The 21,883-nt window shown below is 35.5% G+C and overlaps 2 protein-coding genes across 2 annotated transcripts; both read left to right on the top strand.

Annotated features, from left to right (window-relative positions):
- Positions 1 to 1,313: 1,313 nt before the first annotated feature.
- On the top strand, positions 1,314 to 2,081 carry LOC133327699 (larval/pupal cuticle protein H1C-like). Its single transcript, XM_061536248.1, has one exon. It carries the CDS (start codon positions 1,314 to 1,316, stop codon positions 2,079 to 2,081), a length of 768 nt encoding a protein of 255 aa, XP_061392232.1.
- Positions 2,082 to 9,195: 7,114 nt separating this feature from the next.
- LOC133327705 (waprin-like protein) lies at positions 9,196 to 13,891 on the top strand. Its single transcript, XM_061536255.1, has 3 exons — positions 9,196 to 9,249; positions 9,306 to 9,479; positions 13,788 to 13,891. Exons 1-3 carry the CDS (start codon positions 9,198 to 9,200, stop codon positions 13,889 to 13,891), a joined length of 330 nt encoding a protein of 109 aa, XP_061392239.1. The 5' UTR covers positions 9,196 to 9,197.
- The last annotated feature ends 7,992 nt before the right edge of the window (positions 13,892 to 21,883 follow it).

Below are 21,883 nucleotides of genomic sequence, written 5' to 3'. Positions count from 1 at the left end.
ACAACCGTAGACCTAATCCCCTTCCCAAAACTGAAGACACCGATGAAAGGAATCTAAACACAGTTAGGTTGGAAAACGGAAATTAGGCAGACTTTTTGTTCTTGGGGCAACTTCAATAAAAGGTTGGACCTATATTGCAAATTTTTGGCATAGAATTTGTTATTTCACCAGAAACCCGTAACTTCAAATTACAGTCACTTTGGAGGAAAAAACTGCTGGAATTTTCAAAATTCCGAAAACAGAACGTGACCTTTATATGTGGGGCTATGGCAAAACATGAAACTGTTTTGAAATTTTTCTGTAAATATATTGTTAACTCTTCAAGAACACGCAATATAAAATCTATTAACATGCCGAAAATGGAACGGGATTTAAATACACATTAAGAAGACTCTGCAAAGATTTTTTCAATTCTCCATGAATGCGGAATGCAAAATTTGACTGAATTTCACCCCAAATGAAAATGAAGCGTGAGCGTAAATGGCTATAACAAGCAAATGGCTATAACAAGAATGCGGAATGCAAAATTTGACTGAATTTCACCCCAAATGAAAATGAAGCGTGAGCGTAAATGGCTATAACAAGCATGGACTTATAAAAACATTTTCTGGGATTTTTTTTTCAGAAATCAAAATGCGAAATAACAGCCTCATCGGTGGGAAAATGCTGAAGTTTTTTATTATGTTTTTAACATATTGAACCTTTTTTCGGCCTCCATCAACTCAGAATGGCAAATGCCTTCAAAGTACCGTAAAGATCGGAGAGATGTTTGTATATGGGAGAGATACCTTATATACTCGAGATTGAATGGATTTATCGGAATGCAATATTTAATAAAAATGTATCATTGTCGATTCCGAGTACTGTGCAGAACTGAAAAAAAACAACAAAACATTGTTTGTTTTTGTTTTGCCATATACCGCTAAGTACTCAACGGATTATTAAGTCAAATAAATTTTGTGTTCAATTAGAGAGGAATAGTGGAGCGAACACCGGAACAAACAGCCTTAGATGAGACAAATCCAATGACTCTGAAATGTGGTCGGACGGATCATTGCTATTGTGAATGAGAGAGAACAAAAGAACCGAACAAACGTATAGCGTGATATTTGTAACATTGAAATGGATTTATGATCGATTTGTGGCCAAACAGTTATAATTTCTTAGATATTCCAAGCCAACATCTCGGAGATTTGTATAAAAGTTCATAGTCACAAGTGGTAAAGCATCAGTCGTTCCACAACTGCAATTCAGAAAATAACTTCAAACATTTATTAAGAATTTGAAAAATTTCGAAACAAAATCAATCAAAAATGGCTTTTAAATTTGTCGTATTGTCTGCTCTCTTGGCTGTGGCCAGTGCCGGTTTCATTGCATCTCCTCCTAGCCATTATACCATAACAAAAACCGTTAATCCTTCGGAAGATGCTGTTGCTCAGACACATGAAAGTGTTGTGCGTTCGTATGATGGTACCGTATCACAGTATTCCAAATCGGTACATACACCCTACTCGAGTGTACACAAGGAGGATACGCGTATCAATAATAATGTCTATGCGCCCAAGACAATTACCTATACCGCTCCAGCTGTTGCCAAAACTGTGACTTATGCAGCCGCACCCACCGTAACCAAGACCGTTTATAATAACCCCGAAATTCATGAACAACAACATACTGAAGAGCATGTTTATGCTGAACCTGCACCCACAGCTGCTGTCTACACTCATTCGGCTCCCACGGCTGCCGTGTACACTCATGCCACACCTGCTGTTACCTCTTATACTCATCATGTTCCCACTGCCCATCATACCGTCTATACTCATGCTGAACCTACTGCTCACCCCACTGCTGCTGCTGTTTATCAACATCATGAGGTTCCATCTACCGCCAGCACCACCACCTATACTCATCAACATGCTCCTTCGACTACCACCTATAATCATGGACCAGCTGCCACAACTTATAGCCACAATGGTCATGGTGTCTCAGCCTATGGTTCAAGCCAAACTGTCCATTATTCACCCGCCCATATGGTATCACATATGAGCTTTGATGGTTTCGGTACCCATTGGGGTTATTAAGGATATCGATATCGGTTGTTATGCTTTGTTATCATCATGTTGTTGTTATTATTTCATTCGATTCGATTTTTGTATAAACATTTTAGAACCCATTTAACACAATTATATAATCCATTAACTATATTTGTTTAGAATTAGTTGCAAATAAACGTAATCAGTATTGTATTGAGCATAAATTATGATTATTTTTTTAAACATTATGGATCATGGAAACGATTGGAACTTGAGTCCAAATTGTGTCCAGATTATCGTGATGCATTATATGTAACGGTATTGGTGATCTGACTGTAACTAAAATGCCAATGGGTAAAAATTCATCAACCTTTTGCCAACGCTTTGGAAGATGAAAGTGGCGGGACTTTTATAGGAGTTCTATTTTCTGCAAAGATATATACCAGCCTCAAAATCCCGGAATGGCCAATTAAACACAAGTTTATCTGATACAAATCTCGAAAATGGGGCTGTAAGATCACATAGGAATTATACGAAAACGTGGATTGTATTCGCTAATACAATTTCAACATACTAAATTTTATTCCGATCAGGAACACATTTACTTTGCGAGGTCTCCTACGAATATTTCGAGGTGTTGCAAACGGAATGATACATTTAATAGGCACTCCAAATTACGGTGGATGGATCTCGTTCCTAATTTAGAGACCTCAAAGAGCATAGAACCCCCGAGAAAGCTACTGACTAGCATTGTTTCCATAATGGAGACAACAACCTTCATCAGACGATGGGGCAGGTTGACATGCTTTTATTATATACCTTCTGAAACAAAATCGAGATCTTGGTCTGGAGGGTGGAAAATTCCCTACCCTACACAACTATGTTGTCAGGTATTATCGCTTTGTGTGTCTCAAAGAGTTTGTAACGCTGCGAAATATTGGTCCTAGACCCTCAAAGCCGATCGTCATATCTCGACTGGCTGAGTCGATCTAGCCATATGTCCGTCCGTACGTCTGTAAATTATAAGAAGAACCCATTATTTTCGGTAATGATTTGAGGGATGAAACGGCCTAAAAACTTTGTTTTTGGCGGTTTTTCTGGTCGCTCAAGAGGCCGCAATTATGACCTGAACATGGAGAAGGCGATCAGGCCAAAGAATAATCGTGACTGTTCTGATAAAGATCGGTCAATATTTAACGGGTCAAATGGACGCTAATTTTTTGTGAAGAGTATATAGACCGAATACGTTGAATGTATATCTGAGAGGAATGGTTGAACGTTAAATTAATACCAAATATATGGCTGTATGTACTCGGATAAGGGAGTAATACGTAAATATGTTCTGCAGAACATAGACCGGAGACGTTGAATGTATATCTAAGAGGAGTGGTTGAACTTTAAATTAATACCAATATATGGCTGTATGTACTCGGATAAGGGAGTAATACGTAAATATTTAAAGTGGTCTACGTATTCTGATATTGTTTAGTATTAACATTACCACACTCGGGGGCGGAAATGTAGCGCTAATGTCTAGGAAAGGAAAATGTGTATAATATTCGATGATGATTAGATGATATTTCTGGTATAAATTGGAGCGAAAGTTTTTTGTAAGCCGACCCTCACTAATTTTCCACTGGGAAGGCGATCTGACAAACTAATTTGAATCGATGTGTTGATGATGATCGGTCAAATGAACCAAAACTTTTTTGGGTAAATATCACTCGGAATATAGATTCGCAGGAACTTCGAGCTCGGTGAAGGTTGCGCTCCTCTTCAGAGATGGTCCGTCAGAAACAGTGACGTAAATTACATACATTTTCGACGTATATTCACCCACCCAAAACCATTAGGTTTTTGACAGAATACCTATATCCATTAATGAATTTGGAAATTACGTATGCTTTACTGAAATCCATATAAAATTTCAAAAAAAAAAAAAAAAAAAATTCTCCAAAAAGTTTAGAATTTTGTATTAGTTCTAGTAAGGAACGGCCTGATATATGTAAAAATAATATGTATTTTTGAAAATAACGGTATATGGTAATAATATTCGAATAAATGACGTTGTCTACATTTACTACATTTTATACAGGTATATGACGTTTTCGACGTTTACACCTTTTTGACAGTCGAAAACCTAAAAATTCGTCATACGGACCATACCTGCTCCTCTTACTGGTTTTATAATAAATTACATCAGTAAAATTGAATGAGGAATTTTTATGTAGAACATTTCGTCCTTCTGACTCGATTCCTTATGTGTCCTTTTCAACCTTAATTTATTGAACCGGTCTTCAATAGTCACAAGATGCGATTTTTCTTCCTCGCAATATTCTACAAAGATATTGCTCATTAGGTCCTCCTCCTTCAGGAGTTTTCATATACTCACTGAGGTCTTTCATCCACTATTCAACCCCCAAAATCTTGTCCCACATTGAAATTTATATTAGTACTTCTAGAGCGATTTTCTCTTTTACTAGCTCTGGAATAAATCAAAAAAATCGATTTTGAATAAAATACGTTTTAAAGTTTCTAAGAGAGGAACTTTTTCGGCTTCTCAATCGGAGTTTGTAAGATATTTTCATCTGAATTTTTACGCAACATGAAGTCTGATATAGCCAAAAATTCTTCATCATTCACGATTTTTGATTTAGGTCGGTCTCGTAGCAAATGAGCGATGTTCTTCGTAATAATACCTACCTACTTCACCTAGGTTATTCGATTTTTTTGTCGGAAGCAACTCTGAACTGGTTAAGGCATATTTAGTTTTCTTGTACTTGTACATTCAATAAAGTCGTACAGAAATTCGTTTACAATAAGTTCAAACTACTTCTTCTAAACCTATATGACTATTTTTATCTTAGATAATCATTACTACAAAACTTTAAAATCTTATCTAAGTTATCTATTAAGTACTCTCAACTTATTGAGAATACTTAAAAATATTGAAATGATACTTGGGGAATTACCCACATATAAGAAGATCGACAGTGATTCATTTGTATTTACCCCTAATGTAATGCGATTATACAAATATATATATATATGTAAACATTAATCACAAAAGCGCATTGCAAATACATCTATACGTATGTGGGGCGTCACCAAAAATATAAAAAAATATATTGCTTAGAAGTTGGTGGCGCTACACCTATACTTTAATATTCTCAATTCTAAACAACACATCGAAATAAGAGTTTTTTATGAGAAGAGAGTTTTTATAAGCCCACTTGATCAGATTTTTTAAGTAAAAAATAATAATAATAATAGAAATAAGTTTTAAAAGAAGAACTTTTTAGTGTGTCAAGTTAATAATTTTCTGCTTGGGTCATTGACACATAGACACAAAATATACTCTTCGAAGTGTACAACTTTCTTAAAGTTGCTGCGTTTATTATGACATGGACTTTGCTCCGCAGCACCTATTGTACGCGAACAATTGTGCCAACTAGTTTCGAGTTATGTCGCAAAGCAAAACATTAGAAAGAAGAAGAAAAACTACAAATGAAATTGTCTGCATGTAATTAAAAAAAATATTAACTTCCTTATTTATTATGCATTGCTGAAAGTTTCTTGTTTAACTAACTTGAAACGGAACAGAATGTAGTATATACCCTACATCACTACTAAAGTTAATATATCAAGTCTTCTAAAGGTCTTTCACAGATGCTATAGATTTCCTATATAAATATATATACGATATACCATAATAAACCATGCTATAGTGTATATTCAATTTGTCATTGTGATTGGAAAAATCGATATATATATATATATATATATATACAACTAAGCCCTTTTTTACAGGTAGATTGGTTCCAGAAGAAGCCGTGTAAAAAAGGGATTCCCCTAAATTAGTGCTATTTACATTTGCTTTGACCAGTAAAAATTGTTTGTACCCGCTAAAGGGGAATCTTTAAGCTAGTGTTCGCAAACTATCGATACTATCGATGGTTTCAGACTTTTTTCTTTCAAAAATACTTTTTTTGTGATATGAACGTAATTCGCAAAAATTAAATTTGACAAAAAAATTAAGTAAATAAAATTTCAAATCGTGCTAAATGGAATAAAATCGTGTAAAAAATTAAAAATATTCAATTTTCAAACCGTGTTATATCAAAACCGTGTACAAAAAGACCGTGTAAAACAGACTTAGGTGTATATATATATAAACTTGATCAGAATTACAGCTTTTATATTTTGCTCATATATTCCTACCACTCCTAGTATGCTTTCCATTAAAAATTGTGATATATTGGCCCAAATTCTGATCTATTTTCGGTATTTTAAAATTGTAGCCTCATTTTTTTCAAACGAAACGACATACATACATTTTTCTTATCTAGTCCCCATGGATGAGGATCATCTAGGGAAATTTTCAATACGAAGAGGTTGTGATTTGGAATACCTTTTTATAATGGGTTAACGAGTAGTTCCGAATAAATATTCATTATAGGTCCATTCTTTGACGAAACCCTATTTTCAGCATTATTATTGTCCTAAAGACATTTTCAAACCCAAGGGCATGTTCTTGGTTGGTAAAGAAAATCGTCAATATATGTAAATGTTGATATGGCTCGTATATGTATGTCTCCCTCCTGTTCGATGTACTGAAGATGAGGATATTTTTTAATTTATAATATTTCTGTCTGAACGTGACATCTCCTGTTCTCTCTACCTATATTAGATGTAGCTGAAGATCTGAACAAAAAGCTGAACATTTGGTTTTATAAAGCTGGACAAAACAAAAAACAAGTTGGACATAAAAAACATTTAGGTGGACATTCAAATACAATCGTTAAATCTGTCTGACCTTTATATAGGGGTCTATGCCATGGTGAATATTTAGTGGGAAGATTTGACACCCAATGGAAAAAATAAAATAAATATTTTATGTCTCTGAGTTGACCGACTGTATTTGACATTCTCGAAATATTTCTGGAAAATATTAAGTTCGACTAGGATAAACTTGCGGCGAACGTTACATGTTTATATATGTATATAAAATACCTTCTATAAATGGATGACATTTTATATGTCGTCCATCGATAGGTGGCCTTTTACAGGCACTTTGTTAATAATTTCAACATTTTTTCAACCTCAATGAGGGTACATACACTTTGATACAACAAAAATGTGTCTTATCGAAATATTTTTCAGAACCTAAGTTTCTTTGATTCAAATACCTTTCAATTTGATGTCCATTTCAAATGTCTGTCAGGCTGGTGCGTACGATTTCATGCAAACTTTTCACATCAGTGGAATTGAATATTGATCCACAAATATGCACCGTAATCGCACAGAATTCGATTTATGAGTATCTGTTGAAATCACGATAGAGATCGTAATATTCAAGATAGAGTTTCGAAATTTTGCACACTTTTGGAGCCGATATATCCAGTATTTTGGAGATTTTGAACACGCATTTTAACGTAATTAGCTGTAATTACGTATTTTCGGTTCTCATTATATAGCACATGTAAAAAATTAAAAAGATGTACAAAATAAAAAAATATTAATATTAACTTAAGTTTCAGGGTAGCCCCCAATTATCGGTATTTTAAATATTTTGAACACGCTTTCCAACTCAATTGGCTGTAATTTTGTATTTATTGTTCTCATTGTATAACACATCCTTGTACTAAAAATTATAAATATATAAATTTTAAACCAAGTTTGAGGGTAGCCCCCGTAAAACGGCACCCCCACACCTAAGTACTGAAAATGATTAAAATGGATCCATGCCGGTATTTTGGGAATATTGACACGATTTTCTACCCAATTGGCTGTAAATTGTATTATGATTGGCTGTCGAATTTCACTACACATAATTATCGATATTGATCCCCGTTTTTGTAAAGCCCCATAAACGCTAGTCCCACTATTAGATAATTATATTTTTCTCATCTATTTCACCGGTACTACTGATTCACAATTGTTACCCTTGATATATAACATATCGAATACACTAGAAGAAGTGAACCGATAAGTCTCATAAGGAGAAAACTCCTATCATAACATGAGTCTTCTCCTAGGAGACCCAACAATATTAAATATTTTGAATTTCATCCTTATTGTGGAGGGAATAAAAAGTTCGGCCGGGCTGAACTTAACATATTTTTAATTTGCTTATAATTTAAGACATTAATACTTTAACCAATCATGTTGAATGTTTGAAAATGAGGCTTATCGATTCACTTCTTCTAGTGTATTCAATATTTTATATATCAAAGGTAACAATTATGTATCAGTATTTTAAATTTATATCGACCCTTCAAATTCTATCAACTAGTTCCTTGTATGAGCCTGAATGAATGAGTCAGTCTCTTACCATGTGACTCAAAAATGTCTACTCTGGAATACAAAAATCCATTTTTCTTAATTAAAAAAGTGCACTGGTTGCGATGAATCTTCATAAGGAGGAATTACAACAAAATATATATTCGTTGCGATTAGCAAGATGTAATCAACAATAGATAACAAAAAAATAGACATAAGGTCTTTAATAAAAATTAACACTTTTCGTAAAACCTTGTTCATACCGTTTGCTATGCCTCAAATTGTATTTAGCATTGACGATAGAAAAGGCGAGGCTACAAGCAATAGTACAAAGAGAGCCGAACATTTTTCGGAATTTCTGTATTCCGTGGTCATTATAACCGATATCGTTATCGACAGTATACACAGATGTATAGGCATCCGAAAGAGGTCAATGTCACCAACCGCCTAACCCAAACCAAACTGACTAACCAAAAGTGGGTAGGGTGCCGAGAAAAGGTATGAGTTGCATGTTTACAATGACAGAGGTTTGTAGCTTCACAAAACGTTTATGGTTCTTCAGTCTAGATAAAGTTCTCGTGCAAATAAAACGTCAAGCGAATTGCTGAATTGATTCGAGCCCGTGATTGCTGCTGTGGCTGTCATTAAATACAAAAACTTAAGGAGAAGAAAAAAAAAAACAAAAATCAATCGATCAAGTTTTGCAATACTATAATAAAAAAATCAAATCAACATAAACAATGGGTAAAAAATCAATAAATTATTATTTTCGTTTCATCAGAATTCATTAATAGTGGTAGAAATAAAAATAACAATACAACAGTAATGACATACATTTCTGTTAATATTACAGCTTTTCAAAAACAAATTATTGTTTTCCTGATGCTGGTGTTCACTTGTATGATGATCCAGGCAATTGGCGCCCAATCGAATGGTAGGTTATTTTGTTATTTATTTTTTTATTTAATTTAAAACTCTTGAACTTTCTAGAATGTCCACCCTCTTCGAAGGTGTACACATGTTCGCCACGTTGTTATAAGGATGGCGATTGTGCCACCATGGGTGGTAAATGTTGTCCCGACACCTGTAACCAAAAGTCTTGTGTACCACGTCATATGCTAAACAATTATGGAAATGCAGGCAATACCCGTCCCGATAAATATGGTGAGTAATAAATATTATATTCAAAGGGGTTTCTTTTGGGAAAATTACTAGCAGTTTACGATATTATAGCCACAAGTATGTTAAAATACCTATTTAAAGTAGTAGAATTAATAGATTTTTCTGTAGATTAACTCTAGAAGAATGCTTGTAACAACAGACCTACTACAGTCCCTATGAATGTAAGGTATTTTTTCAATCAGTCAATCAGTGAATTGTAGACCTTTAGGAAGTCTTTTATAGATAGAGAGAAGATTTTCCGTTGTATTTGCTATATAAAAAAGAACAGTATAAGATATTCAATAAATAAAAAACAGGACACTTTTTCTCGACTTGCAAGGGCTTTTTATAAACTGAAGGCGACCCGCCATTTTCGGTTTCAAAAAATTTAATTTTGTATTTAATTCGAATCTACACTACTTCAAGAACGTCCCTATGGAATTTCAAGTGAAAATCTCATAAACTGTTGAAGATAAGAGAAGCAAGAAGAGCTTCTCAAAATTTAAAGGCATTTTTCACCAAACATCGTTTTTGCGGGCACGATAACTCAAAAAATAATAATCGGTCAAGATCTTCCTTATTTTTATATCCTTCACCACACTGTGGTACAGGGTATTATGTCTTTGTGCATATGTTTGTAACAGGCAAAAGGAAACGAGATAGACACATGGTACCTTTTGAGAATATGCATAGAATCACTTTCTAAGTCGATTTATGCATGTCCGTCCGTCCATCCGTCTGTCCATGTTAAATTGTAAACAAAGTACAGGTCGCATTTATGATCCGAATTGGATGAAATTTGGCATAGGTCACTTATTCGGCCCAAGGACGAACCCTATTGAAATTGGGAAAAATCGCTTCAGATTTAGATACAGCTCCCATATATATTTAACCGATTTAATGCAAACGATCCCTATATATCTTTCGATTTGCACGACATTTGGTACATCCTTATCATTTAGGTCTAGAATGATGTCTGCCAAGTTTCGTGAAAATCGATCCAGATTTAGATATAGCTCTCATATATAGTTTCGTCCGATTTCATGTAAATGGTGCCCTATAGTCCCTATATATCCTGCGATTTGCACGAAATTTGGCATAACGTACTGAATTGAGCGTAGAGTGATGTCTGCCTTGTTTGGTGAAAATCGGTCCAGATTTAGATATAGCTTCCTTTTATTATATATTGATTTTAAGTAATTGACGCACCAATGAACCAATAGGAACAAATCGTTCTGAAATTAGTATAACCTAACATGTGACAAGTTTGTTTAAAATCGCTTAATATTTGGTTAGAGCTTCCATATATATTTTCGCCCGATTTCTAGTAAATTGGGCATAAAACTCCTCATGTTAGTCAGATTGACATCAAAATTTGCACAACGTATAAAATTGAGCATAGAATTACGTAGTTGCGTTTTTTAGAAGTACAGACATAGCCCAACGGAAGACCTATTTATATTTGCTTGAAGACGATAGATAGATTCACATTTAGATAAATGTCACATATTTTATTTCATCCAATTTCATGTTAATAGTCCTGTTTAATATACCCATAGTGGTGAAGGGTGTCATATAGTCGGCCCCATCCGACTTTACTACTTTCCTTACTGGTTAAACTTAGTTTTGTGGTCAAAAATTTTGTTAATTTTTGAGCGATGTCAATAATCGTAGTTCATACCAGAGCCAGACATGTAAAATAAGGACCTTTCTTTAATCACCAAAAACAACAACCAAGTTTTGCAAATTCTTTATCTTCTCTTTTAAATCTTCAATTATATATGTGTAAAGTTACAAACCTTAACATGCATTAGTATTCATTTACCAGTCCAATGAAAATCTTGAAATTTAAAATCGAGAATGGGGGAGGTCCCCTTAAATGACTCTCACATGGAATTTCGTGTAGCCCCATAAATAAATCTAATGATGTCAAATCGCATGACCTTGGTGGCCAGTTGATATTGCCACGACAAGTAATAAAGCGGCCAGGAAATGTCTCTTGAAACAAAGGCCATATTCGGTCGGGTTGTGTTGCTAATTCCTGAGAATGGCGAGGATTCGGGTCCTAATACATTTAAATTTATTTCGGATTTGATATTATTTCTTTGGACTGACATAGAATAGTATCTAGGGCACCTAATATTGAATTAAAAATATGTTTTAAGATCTCCAAAAAATAGAAGTAAATTTTAGATATATTTACGAGGTTTTGATTTTAAAATATTTTTTTAAGCTTAAGTTCGAAGGAGGGCAATGGAATGGTTAACATTTTGCTTACAGTTTATTTTTTAAAGTTCTGGTACTCCATCCATTATATACTGTGCGGCCCACTTTGAAAATTTGTAAATCGAATAAAAAAGAATGTAATTTTTGATTTGATCCCATCGGTCCACTCCTTCTGGTAATATTCACACAAGGCTCACAACAATGAAAACTTATAAATTATAGACCTACATAAAAGCCGAATACAGTGGATGGTAAAATTTGTTAAAAACAAGTAAAAAATCAACATTGTTTGCGGAGGTCTTCGGATTTACACCAGGGTGCGAAGAATGATTAAAATACGCTCTTTCTCACGAATGCTTACGTGCGAGAATTCGAATGTTTTCATTTTATAGCGAATGATAAAGATACAATGAATGAACAAGCATTTGCAATCTCTCGCGAATGTTCGCATTGTACGAAAAAATCACGAATGTTAAAATTTCGCTGCAAGCGTCGTCGATTCATTCTTTGGCGAGCATTTGTTGCTCGAGAACATTCTTTTGAAAAACTCAAAAAAAAAACAAATGTTCGCAAATACTCGCGATCACTATTAAAAGCAACAACAAACAAAAATATTGTAAAAAGTAAACACACAAACAACCGAAAAATGTGTGTGTAGCAGAAAGTGTATGGAATAACAAAACACATGTCCAACAACTATTGAGTTCACGAACGTTTGTTGTTATTGTTGTTGCCGTTTTGAGCATTCTCGAGAATTCCGGAATGTTTGTGTTCATTCGTGAGAGAATGTCAGAAAGAATTTTAAGCACCAAACGAAACGAACGAACCTTGTTGTGTGCTCTCACTCGTTTGTTATGTGTGTGCGATTCATCTTTGGCGAATGCTCGTTTGGTAAAGAATTTATCGTCATAAATGCATTCGTAAAATGAGCACATAACGAAAAGAATGTATTTTGAATCATTCACGAGCGAATTTTTGCGCACCCTGATTTACACACAGGTCCCACTAATGGGTCCCATCTTCGGACTTAATATAGGCTTGGTAAAAATAATAGGCTGTGTTCAAAGTTTTGTTCAAATCGGATAGTAAGTTCGCATGATATTATAAAATTAAATTTCAGCAAAAATTAGACCATTTTGTGGGAAGGTACCAGAAGGAGTGGATCTATATTTCCCATCTTCAACTTGAACTAAGATTGGAAGAAATATTAGGTTGGGAAAAAGAAATCCATTAGAATCCATTAGAAATCCATTTTAAAGCATTTACACAAAAATGAATTCAAAAATAAGCTCGATTTTTGGTTAACCGGCATAAAACTGTTTTAAAGCATTTACACAAAAATGGATTCAAAAATAAGCTCGATTTTTTGGGTGTCAAACCAATTAACAGAAACAAATAGGATGGATCGTATTTCCATCTGCGAAGCCTTGGGCAAACGGTATGAGATAGACCAATTTCTTAAACGGATGGTGACTGGAGATGAGAAATGGATCACATACGATAACCCTGTGTGAAAACGATTGTGATCAAAGAGCGGTGAAGCACCACACACGGTGGCCAAAGGGGAATATTTATTATGAGTTGCTTCCATGTGGCTAAACGCTGCAAGCGTCGTCTCTACTGTCAACAACTGGACCGTTTGGCCAACAGTAGAGGTGTAGTGTTCCACCAACACAACGCTAGGCCACACACATCTACAGTGAATCGCCAGAAACTCCGGGAGCTTGGTTGGGAAGTTGTAATGCATCCACCATACAATCCGGATTTCAAGCGACTATCATTTTTCTTTAATGATAAAAATTGGTATCTAGGGATGATTGTGAAAATCGACTACTTTTTTGCAAATAGAGAGCAGGACTTCCATAAAAAAGGTTACCTGAAGTTACATTTAAAATGGCAACAAAACGGACATTCCGACGCATGTTAAATAAAGTCCTATAGTTCATATAAAAATAATGGATTTCTTTTCCGCCAACCTAATATACACGTTTGGACGGAGGAGAATACAAAAGTTCGATACACCTAAACTTCACGATGTTATTAGTTGTTCTATTTCTAAATTGTTTATTTTTAATTATTTTCCAGGTCCCAATAAAGGCAGCGTATATTGTGGAAATGTAAAATGTACCGCCTTTGAAAGATGTGAAGTCGATCGCATTACAAAGAGGGAGAAATGTGTTCGAGCTTAAAACTACTGATGTAAATTTAACATTTCCTTCCACCACCGCATTTCATACGTATAACTGATAAGAAATCACACATTCATTGTAAACCGCACAATTGTATATTTTATCTCAAAACTATTTTATCATTATTAAAGTGTTTTCCAATAACTACTACTATTGTGACTCAGCATTTTAATTTTGTAGTTTGAAGTATTACAAATAAATTTCACAATAACAAAAACATGTAAAACAAGTGGAAATGTTTTCTTACGATTATTAGTCAAGAATTTGTAATGCCTTATTTGCTGAATGGACTTATGCGGAATATATATACAACGTTTAACACCAATACTATTCCATTTAATGGTAAAAAATTTATATAAAATTAAAACATTGCTTGCTGTACAAAAAAATTCCTTCTTAGCCAGCCTTTGACCATTGGCACATCTATCTACCACCCCGTTAAGTGTTCTTTATTGATCATAATTTCATAGATGTAAAAATGCCACATTGTAGCAAAACTTTTAAATAAGGCGGAACTGTAATTATGTTCGATTTAAAAAGCCACAGTGAGGAAGTGAAATGAAACCAAAAAACGAAAAAAATGTATGGCTTAGCACCTGAAAACCGCAATGCAAAGAAGCGTTGATTTTGTCTGGTTTAGCAATTAAAGAGGTATTCGCTTTGGGAGGAGTTCTATTGATGGTCGCAATTAATGAACCATTCATCACAATAAATTTAGTAGCAATTTTATTTTTTGCCAATTATAGTGTTTGGTTGATATGTACACACACATACACTCGTATATGTTTGCCTAGGTGTGGGTATCTTTTATCATGCTTGAATATCGTAGCTACCAAAACAATGTATGATATTAAATTGTAGATATTTATGTTGGAAATTTGATATGAAATTGATAGAACCTATTAGTTTGGGGTCGAATATATGGCACCCTACACTATGTGAGTCGGAAGTACTCGTAGGATTCAAAAAAACACTCTGCAACAAGGATATTTTTTGGGGGTAGGGAGTGTGTTGAATATTCTTTATGGGGACGAAACCCTTTGCTGGGCCTTATTTTCTTGAACCGCATATCACAAAACGAGATTGTTTGACCTTCAAATACATGTCGCTCCACAGAAAATGTTCAGGCCTAAGATTTGAAGGAACTTGGCATTCCGGGTGAGAAATATCTTCGCTGAAGCCCCGACTCATTTGGAGTATTTGGCAGGTTTTAGTTGTAGTTTTTCTTCGAAATTGATGTAATTTTTATGGAGGGTGAATAACATATTTGCTGAAAATTTTCCATGTGTGTTCATGTTTTGACGGTCCTAAACGTATTTACCAACCGAAGTAGTTGCCCTTCAAAGTTTTAATGGGTACACAATTTCTTCCCGGAAAATGTTTAATATGAGTCGTGTTTTGATATAGTCGCGTTACAAAAATCTCGATCTATTTTCCGCGTTAATAAGGTTTTAGCGACAATTTTCCACTGAAGTGCATTCTGAGTTCTTGACGGGAAAATGTAGGTCGATGTAGGTCCATGTTAGGATTTTCGATGCATGTTGCATTTTTGATTCGAATCTATTTCAATTTGGCATTCCGGATTCATGTAGGACAAAAAACACAGTTGCAGAACATTTTGAATAAAAATCCCATGTATTAGCGCATTTCCAACCCAAGTAAGTATAATTTCTCATTCTATATTCTTAATGAGTAAAATATTTAATCCCCATTGAAATATTTTAGACAGGTTTCCCCCACCGAAGTGGCTGTAATTTGGAATTTCCGGTTCTGGAAGGGGGAAACAGCTCTGCCTAAAATTTTCGGTATAATGTTATGATTTGACATAGATCCAATGCAAAGGTTTAACACTTATGTGGGAATTTCAAACGGTTTATCCGCATTCCAACCGAAGAGGCTGTAATTTGCCGTTCCTCAACTTCTACATAGAATTTTTGTTGGGAAATGATTTAAATAATTCCCATGCAGTGGCTACACATAAAGATCCAAGCCGATTTGATGTACATCCCAGCAAAACATAATGAAGTTTTTACGCCCTTTATGTACCATATAATGGTACCTCCAAACTTTCGGTATTTTGGGGGATTTGGGCTCATTTTCGAAACAAATTTGCATCAGTTTGATATTTGATATATTGAAGGCATATACACTTTGATATGACAGAAATGTGCCCCATCGAATGGTTTTAGACCCCATGTTTCTCTGAACAAAATCGGTTCAGACAAATAGGAATCGATTTACAAATGTCCGTCTGTCTGTTTGACTGATGCGTAGGATAACTGTCGAAGAGAGTAATCGATTTCATTCAAACTTTCCACATCATAGTATTTCTTCCAAACTAAGTTCAAGTTCTGGGATGGGGAATATCGGTCCACTCCTTCTAAAAAATCCCCCACAAAATGGTCAAAAATGTGAAAAAATTTCGACAATATTATGCGAACGGACTATACGATTTGAAGCAAACTTTGTACAACCTATTATCTTTACCAAGCCTAAATTAAATCCTAAGATGAGACCCATTGATTCACTCCTTCTGGTACCTCCTCCATAAATGGTCAACATTTTTATACCCTCAGTCTTATGGCTAATGAGGGTATAAACAGTTTGATACTGTGAAAATGTGTCTCATCGAAATATTGGTTTTAGACCCCATGTTTCTTTGGACCAAATCCATTTCAGAAAATTTGGAGTCGATTTACAAATGTCCGTCCATCCGTTGTCTGGCTGGTGCGCACGATAACTCTCAAAGGCAGCAACCGATTTCATTCAAATTTTGCACATCTTTATATTTCTTCCAAACTTAGTTTAAATTTGAAGATGGGACCCATTGGTCCGCTTCTTTTGTTAATTGATTTTTTATATAAAAATATAAAATTTTTAATATTTATAAATCAAGTATATGGCGAATGGATTTGAACCAAATTTGCACAACTTATTATTTTACCAAGCCTTGATCAGGTCCGAAGGTATGACCAGTCGTTCCTCTCCTTCTGGTACCTCCCCCACAATCGGTCAATATTTCCTAGCTCAATATAGGTGCAATTTGGAATTGCGTTTTCTGCCGGAAGCTTCGATCGATTTTAGGTATTTGTATATCCACCTCATGACGGAGGGTATAACAAAAGTAGGCTTTGTCGAACTTTACTACGTATTTATTTGTAAACTGTATGTAATACCCTCTACCATAAGGGGAAGTGTATATAAAAATTGTCACACCTCGAAAAATTCACCATTATCAGATTGATTGCCGACTCAAGTGTGATATAAATATACCATCAATTAAACCACGCCAAACCCGTCCTGTGGTGCCTGGAATTTTTACAAACCCAACAAGGGCCTGCTTATTTTACATTAACATATTAACACAAATACTGACCTGTGTGGGGCCTAGTTATTATGAAATGTTAATAAATTTTCAAACAAAAATCTGTTCTGCTGATACTTAAAATTACGACAATGATGACAACATAAATAAGAATCTTTCATTGATATGAAAGGGATATGCAAACAAAACGAGATTTGTTGGTGTTCTTTAACATACAACAAATGATGTGTTTATTTAACTCCACATGAAAAAATAAATAAAGAGAAACTCCCTTATGGATTCTGAATAATAGAGAAGCGAACTACAAACAAAAAAAAATGCTCCCAACCTAACTTCCAAAAGAAATACAACTGAAACTGAAATCGTAAATACAACAACAACAGCAACGACGACAATATTGAAAATCTATTAAAGTGGGTTACTGGCGCCTGGTTTGGGCCAAAAGATCGTGTCACAAGATTTTTATCGTAAGTTGTTAAAATAGTAACAACAAGCGACAACAAAAACCACAACAACAATAGCTAGATTGGCTGCCACCAATTCCATACAGCCACCAAGGAAACCACCACTACTCAGATCTATTCGTCTCCCGTTTTTATTGGGAATAAAAGTAAAACCGAATCTGATTCTGTTGGCGGGAATTGAACAAGCATCCAAATGAATTGCCTGTGTATAGCCGGTTGGCTGGCTGGATTGTCTATTTAAGTTTGTTGTTTGTGGTGGCAGTCATTCCTTGGAAGTCGTTTGCTGAGCTATTAAAAAAGGGTCTCCCTAACCCATGATGCTGTGAAACATGTTTTTTGTTTCAGTTTTGCCTGGCTTCATGACAAAATTCCCTTGTACTTGTATCAAGTCAGCCAGTCCTATGCGGGATATCACTTGGATATATTTTACATGAACATATGTCGGCAAGGAAGGTTTACAAATCTCAACATACACATATGAAGTTTTGGTGGTGATAGGTGATGCTAAAGTTGTGATTTTAGGTAATTGTTTTCTTACTGGAAGCTAAGGCCTTCTAAACGACTTCTAGAGAGAATAAATTCAAAAAATTCAATCCAATAGAACATCTTGTTGAATAGATTAATGTCCATAATTGTATAAAATCGAAAATGAACATGCGTATCAGATAAAGCAATATTTTTTCCGATCCGAAATTAGTATATCATCCACCATGAGTGGACATTCAATGTACATAAATTAAATCACTTGGTGGTTGTTAGTTTTGCAACCTGCTCGATAGATAACTTGAGGTAGAGGCTCCCTCTTATAATGTTGAAAAATTAAATCTGGACTTTTATAAGGGGGTTATTCCATGATACATTACTCAGGTTGGAAATATATTCCGCATCTCCCCTCACTTGGTGGTTGTTAGTTTTGCAACTCTATTTCTAGATCATTCACATCCTTACTGATACACCTGGGTGTGAGTCTTATACATCATATGATGGTAAGGATGATTGTCCCTGAAGCACCCGAGCAGGTACTGCAACGACAGCATATTGCTATGCTGACGTAAGGGAAGGTTCTGCGTTTCCTCATGAAGATGGTCCACTGGTGTCATGAGGAGGCACCTTGTCACAGTTCTCCGGGCGGTGTTCTGACAGGTCTGAACACTTCTCCCATTTTCAACTTGTTCCCAACGCAGATAGTTGTGGTTTGCGATTTGACGATTTTAACACGTAGTCAAATGTGACCCCGAGTATTTTAATGTAGGGGAGACTGGGGCACCTTCGGCAATCGCGTTTTCGATATGAAGTTCTCACCGTACATCACTAGTTTCGATACATAGGTATCGAATATCGAAATAAATAACTGACACAAAGTTTGAAATTTCTAGCTAATAAGCTTATTTAGATACATAGGTTTTTGTATTTTTATAGATGTTTCTGTAATATTTCAATTCCATTTCGTAAGTATTTCGTGTATAAAACTTTTAAAATTTTTAAGACAATATTATTAAAAAGTGGTTAACTACGATGTGTATTATTATAAAAATATTTAAAAATATAATCTTTTTACAAATCTGATCGAAAAAAATGAAAAAACTATAAAAAGTACATTCGGGGTACATTCGGCATTTCAAAGTGGGGCACATTCGGCCATATACAGATTGTGCAATATTATTTCCGTAAAAGGTTTTTGAGTTTGTTTTTAAAACTAATCCTTTAATATGGTTCGAAATTGCATATATAAAGTCAAACGTGCTTGTATTGACGAAAATGCGATAGAAAACCCCTATTTCTGATGGTGTGTGCGACCTTGAGATGTAAACGTCCGCCGCTCGAAAATAAAGCCATATAATTCAAACATTGTGTGGCGTATTAAAACCTAATAGAGCCTTTAGAGGATCAGAAATTCAACCAGACTGATAGCGATGACAATTACCCGGCTATGACTATGGTGCCGAATGTGCCCCATCAAATACCGAAGCTACCCCGGGTTGGGGCACATTCGGCGAATTTGACTTTTTTTAAAAAACTAAAATTTTTTAACTAATGCCGAAGGTGCCCCAGTCTCCCCTAGTTGTGTGCCCCTTCGACACGCACTTTCAATGACATTATCATTTTATTTTTTCTTTGTGGCGGATAGTTTCATATTCCTCGCGTGAAAAAAGGCTGTTAGCTCGACAAAATAGGCATTCAACAAATTGATAACTTTGTTTGGATGACTTAAAGTTACGGATGACACATGCAACATCACCCATTGTAAACTGTGGTGGTACCTCCTCGGCGGGTAGAGATCTAATACGACGTACTGCACTTCGCTTCGCCCCGTCGCTTTGGGGATGCCCGTCGGTTAAAATAACTGGGACATAACTTCGGATCAGTCAAAGTTTCGTCGTTAAATGTGACTGAGGTCATATCATCCTAATAACCAGGGTTCTGACTTAACCGTTGCCCACAGCTTACTTACACGGCTACCGACTGTGCAACTCTTCAGGTGCTCTTACCATTTATTCGGCTTATGCTTCGCGACTAATCTGCTGACCTCCAAAGTAAGTTCCCCGACCCTGGGATATGCTGGGTTAGATCGGCGGAGCTCATCACAACTGCTTCTGCTGGCAAATTAGGTATCATGTCGGGTATTCTACTAGCAGGCATAAATCTAGCGGCTGTAGCTGTAATGATGTCCCGAAATTTCCTTTCTGCCACCCACACATCAGAAGGAATGGAAAGTTCTCTGAAGCGCTTATGGGGAGGTGGTCTCAGCAAAGAGAAATGCAGTTGACGTCATTTATCAGACCTGGTGACACAATGGATATGTCTGGCATAAATCTAGCGGCTGTAGCTGTAATGATGTCCCGGAATTTCCTTTCTGCTACCCACACATCAGGAGGAATGGAAAGTTCTCTGAAGCGCTTATGGGGAGGTGGTCTCAGCCAAGAGAAATGCAGTTGACGTCATTTATCAGACCTGATGACACAATGGTTATGTCTGGCGAACTGTGACACTCTCCCCTTATTCAATTTGCTCTGTCAGCATTGTTCTCCTCACTGAGCTTGTTTTCATGCACCACGGCGACCAAGATTTTCTTCCGATTCATGAGTTCACTATCTCATCTATTTTTCCTAGAAGACCGTGGCAATTAAATTACCAAAATGATGCACTATCAGGAGTAGGAATAGCAACGTGCGGTGTTAAATGCTAAATATTGAGTTATCGTTAAGGAGACTGCAGTGGAGTTAAGTACTCCGACGAATAAGATGACGTCGTGGACGACGACTTGCTGGAGATTGAGCTGTAACAGCATTAGGCAACGTAATCCCTTTGTGGCATTTATATCGAAATAATTTGGAAAATACGTGTGCGAATTTTTCTAATACAATGTAGAGATCAGTAACAGTGTCTAAATGAAACAACGGAAAGCAAAACTAAACACAATCGAGTGGGTGGAGAGAAACGTAGTTAAATGGTTGGAAAACTAAGAACCAGCAAGTGACGGGGAGGAGGAGAACGATACCAATACAAAACACTGGCTAACAATTCTGGTGGTGGTGTTTTCTTCTAGAGAGGAACACGTTTGTTTTTGTCAAAAAGAGAGATAGAGAAATGAAAATATGAACGCAAATAGTGGTAAAAAGTTAAATGTAGGAAAAAAATTGGCTTTCTCAATATTATAAGAATTTTGAATTTTATTCTAAACGAGGTACATCTACAAAATGGAAAAAATAAACTATGAATAAAAATTATGAAAACATTTTTTAAAGATAAAAAAATCTTGCTTATGTTTTCTATGTGCAGACACACTTCTATAATTCTTCTATTGACTTTTTCCTGGTGGATATCTCCGTAGAAATATCTTCCAGGTCTTAGTCTTTAGAAATAAATACCAAATCTGTTCATATCGCCTTTTTAGTTATTTAAAATATTATTGCCCACATTGTCACCAAACGAATACAAATGTTATTCGTATTTCGAACTATTTAGATTTGTGTCTGAATCCAAGTGGATTTTTGCACCACCACCAAATGATTTCAATGGATCGTCTGGAACAATCATGGTGACAAACATATTCACGGAGACACACATACCTTTGTGGTATGGCTGGTAATTCAACATTTAACTCTGGCTCTACACTCTGACTCATGTTTCGATTGGCTCCATCCTTAGCTGTGAATGCAGTGGCATAGAAATGGGTCGGGTGGCCTAACAATGGAAGGCTAA

Source organism: Musca vetustissima, unplaced genomic scaffold (genome assembly GCF_032173495.1).
Source record: "Musca vetustissima isolate MV318-11 ecotype Yass unplaced genomic scaffold, APGP_CSIRO_Mvet_v1 utg29964, whole genome shotgun sequence".
NCBI classification, from domain to species: Eukaryota; Metazoa; Arthropoda; class Insecta; order Diptera; family Muscidae; genus Musca; species Musca vetustissima.
Note: the sequence above shows the minus strand (reverse complement) of the source record. Positions and strands in the feature narration are given on the sequence as shown.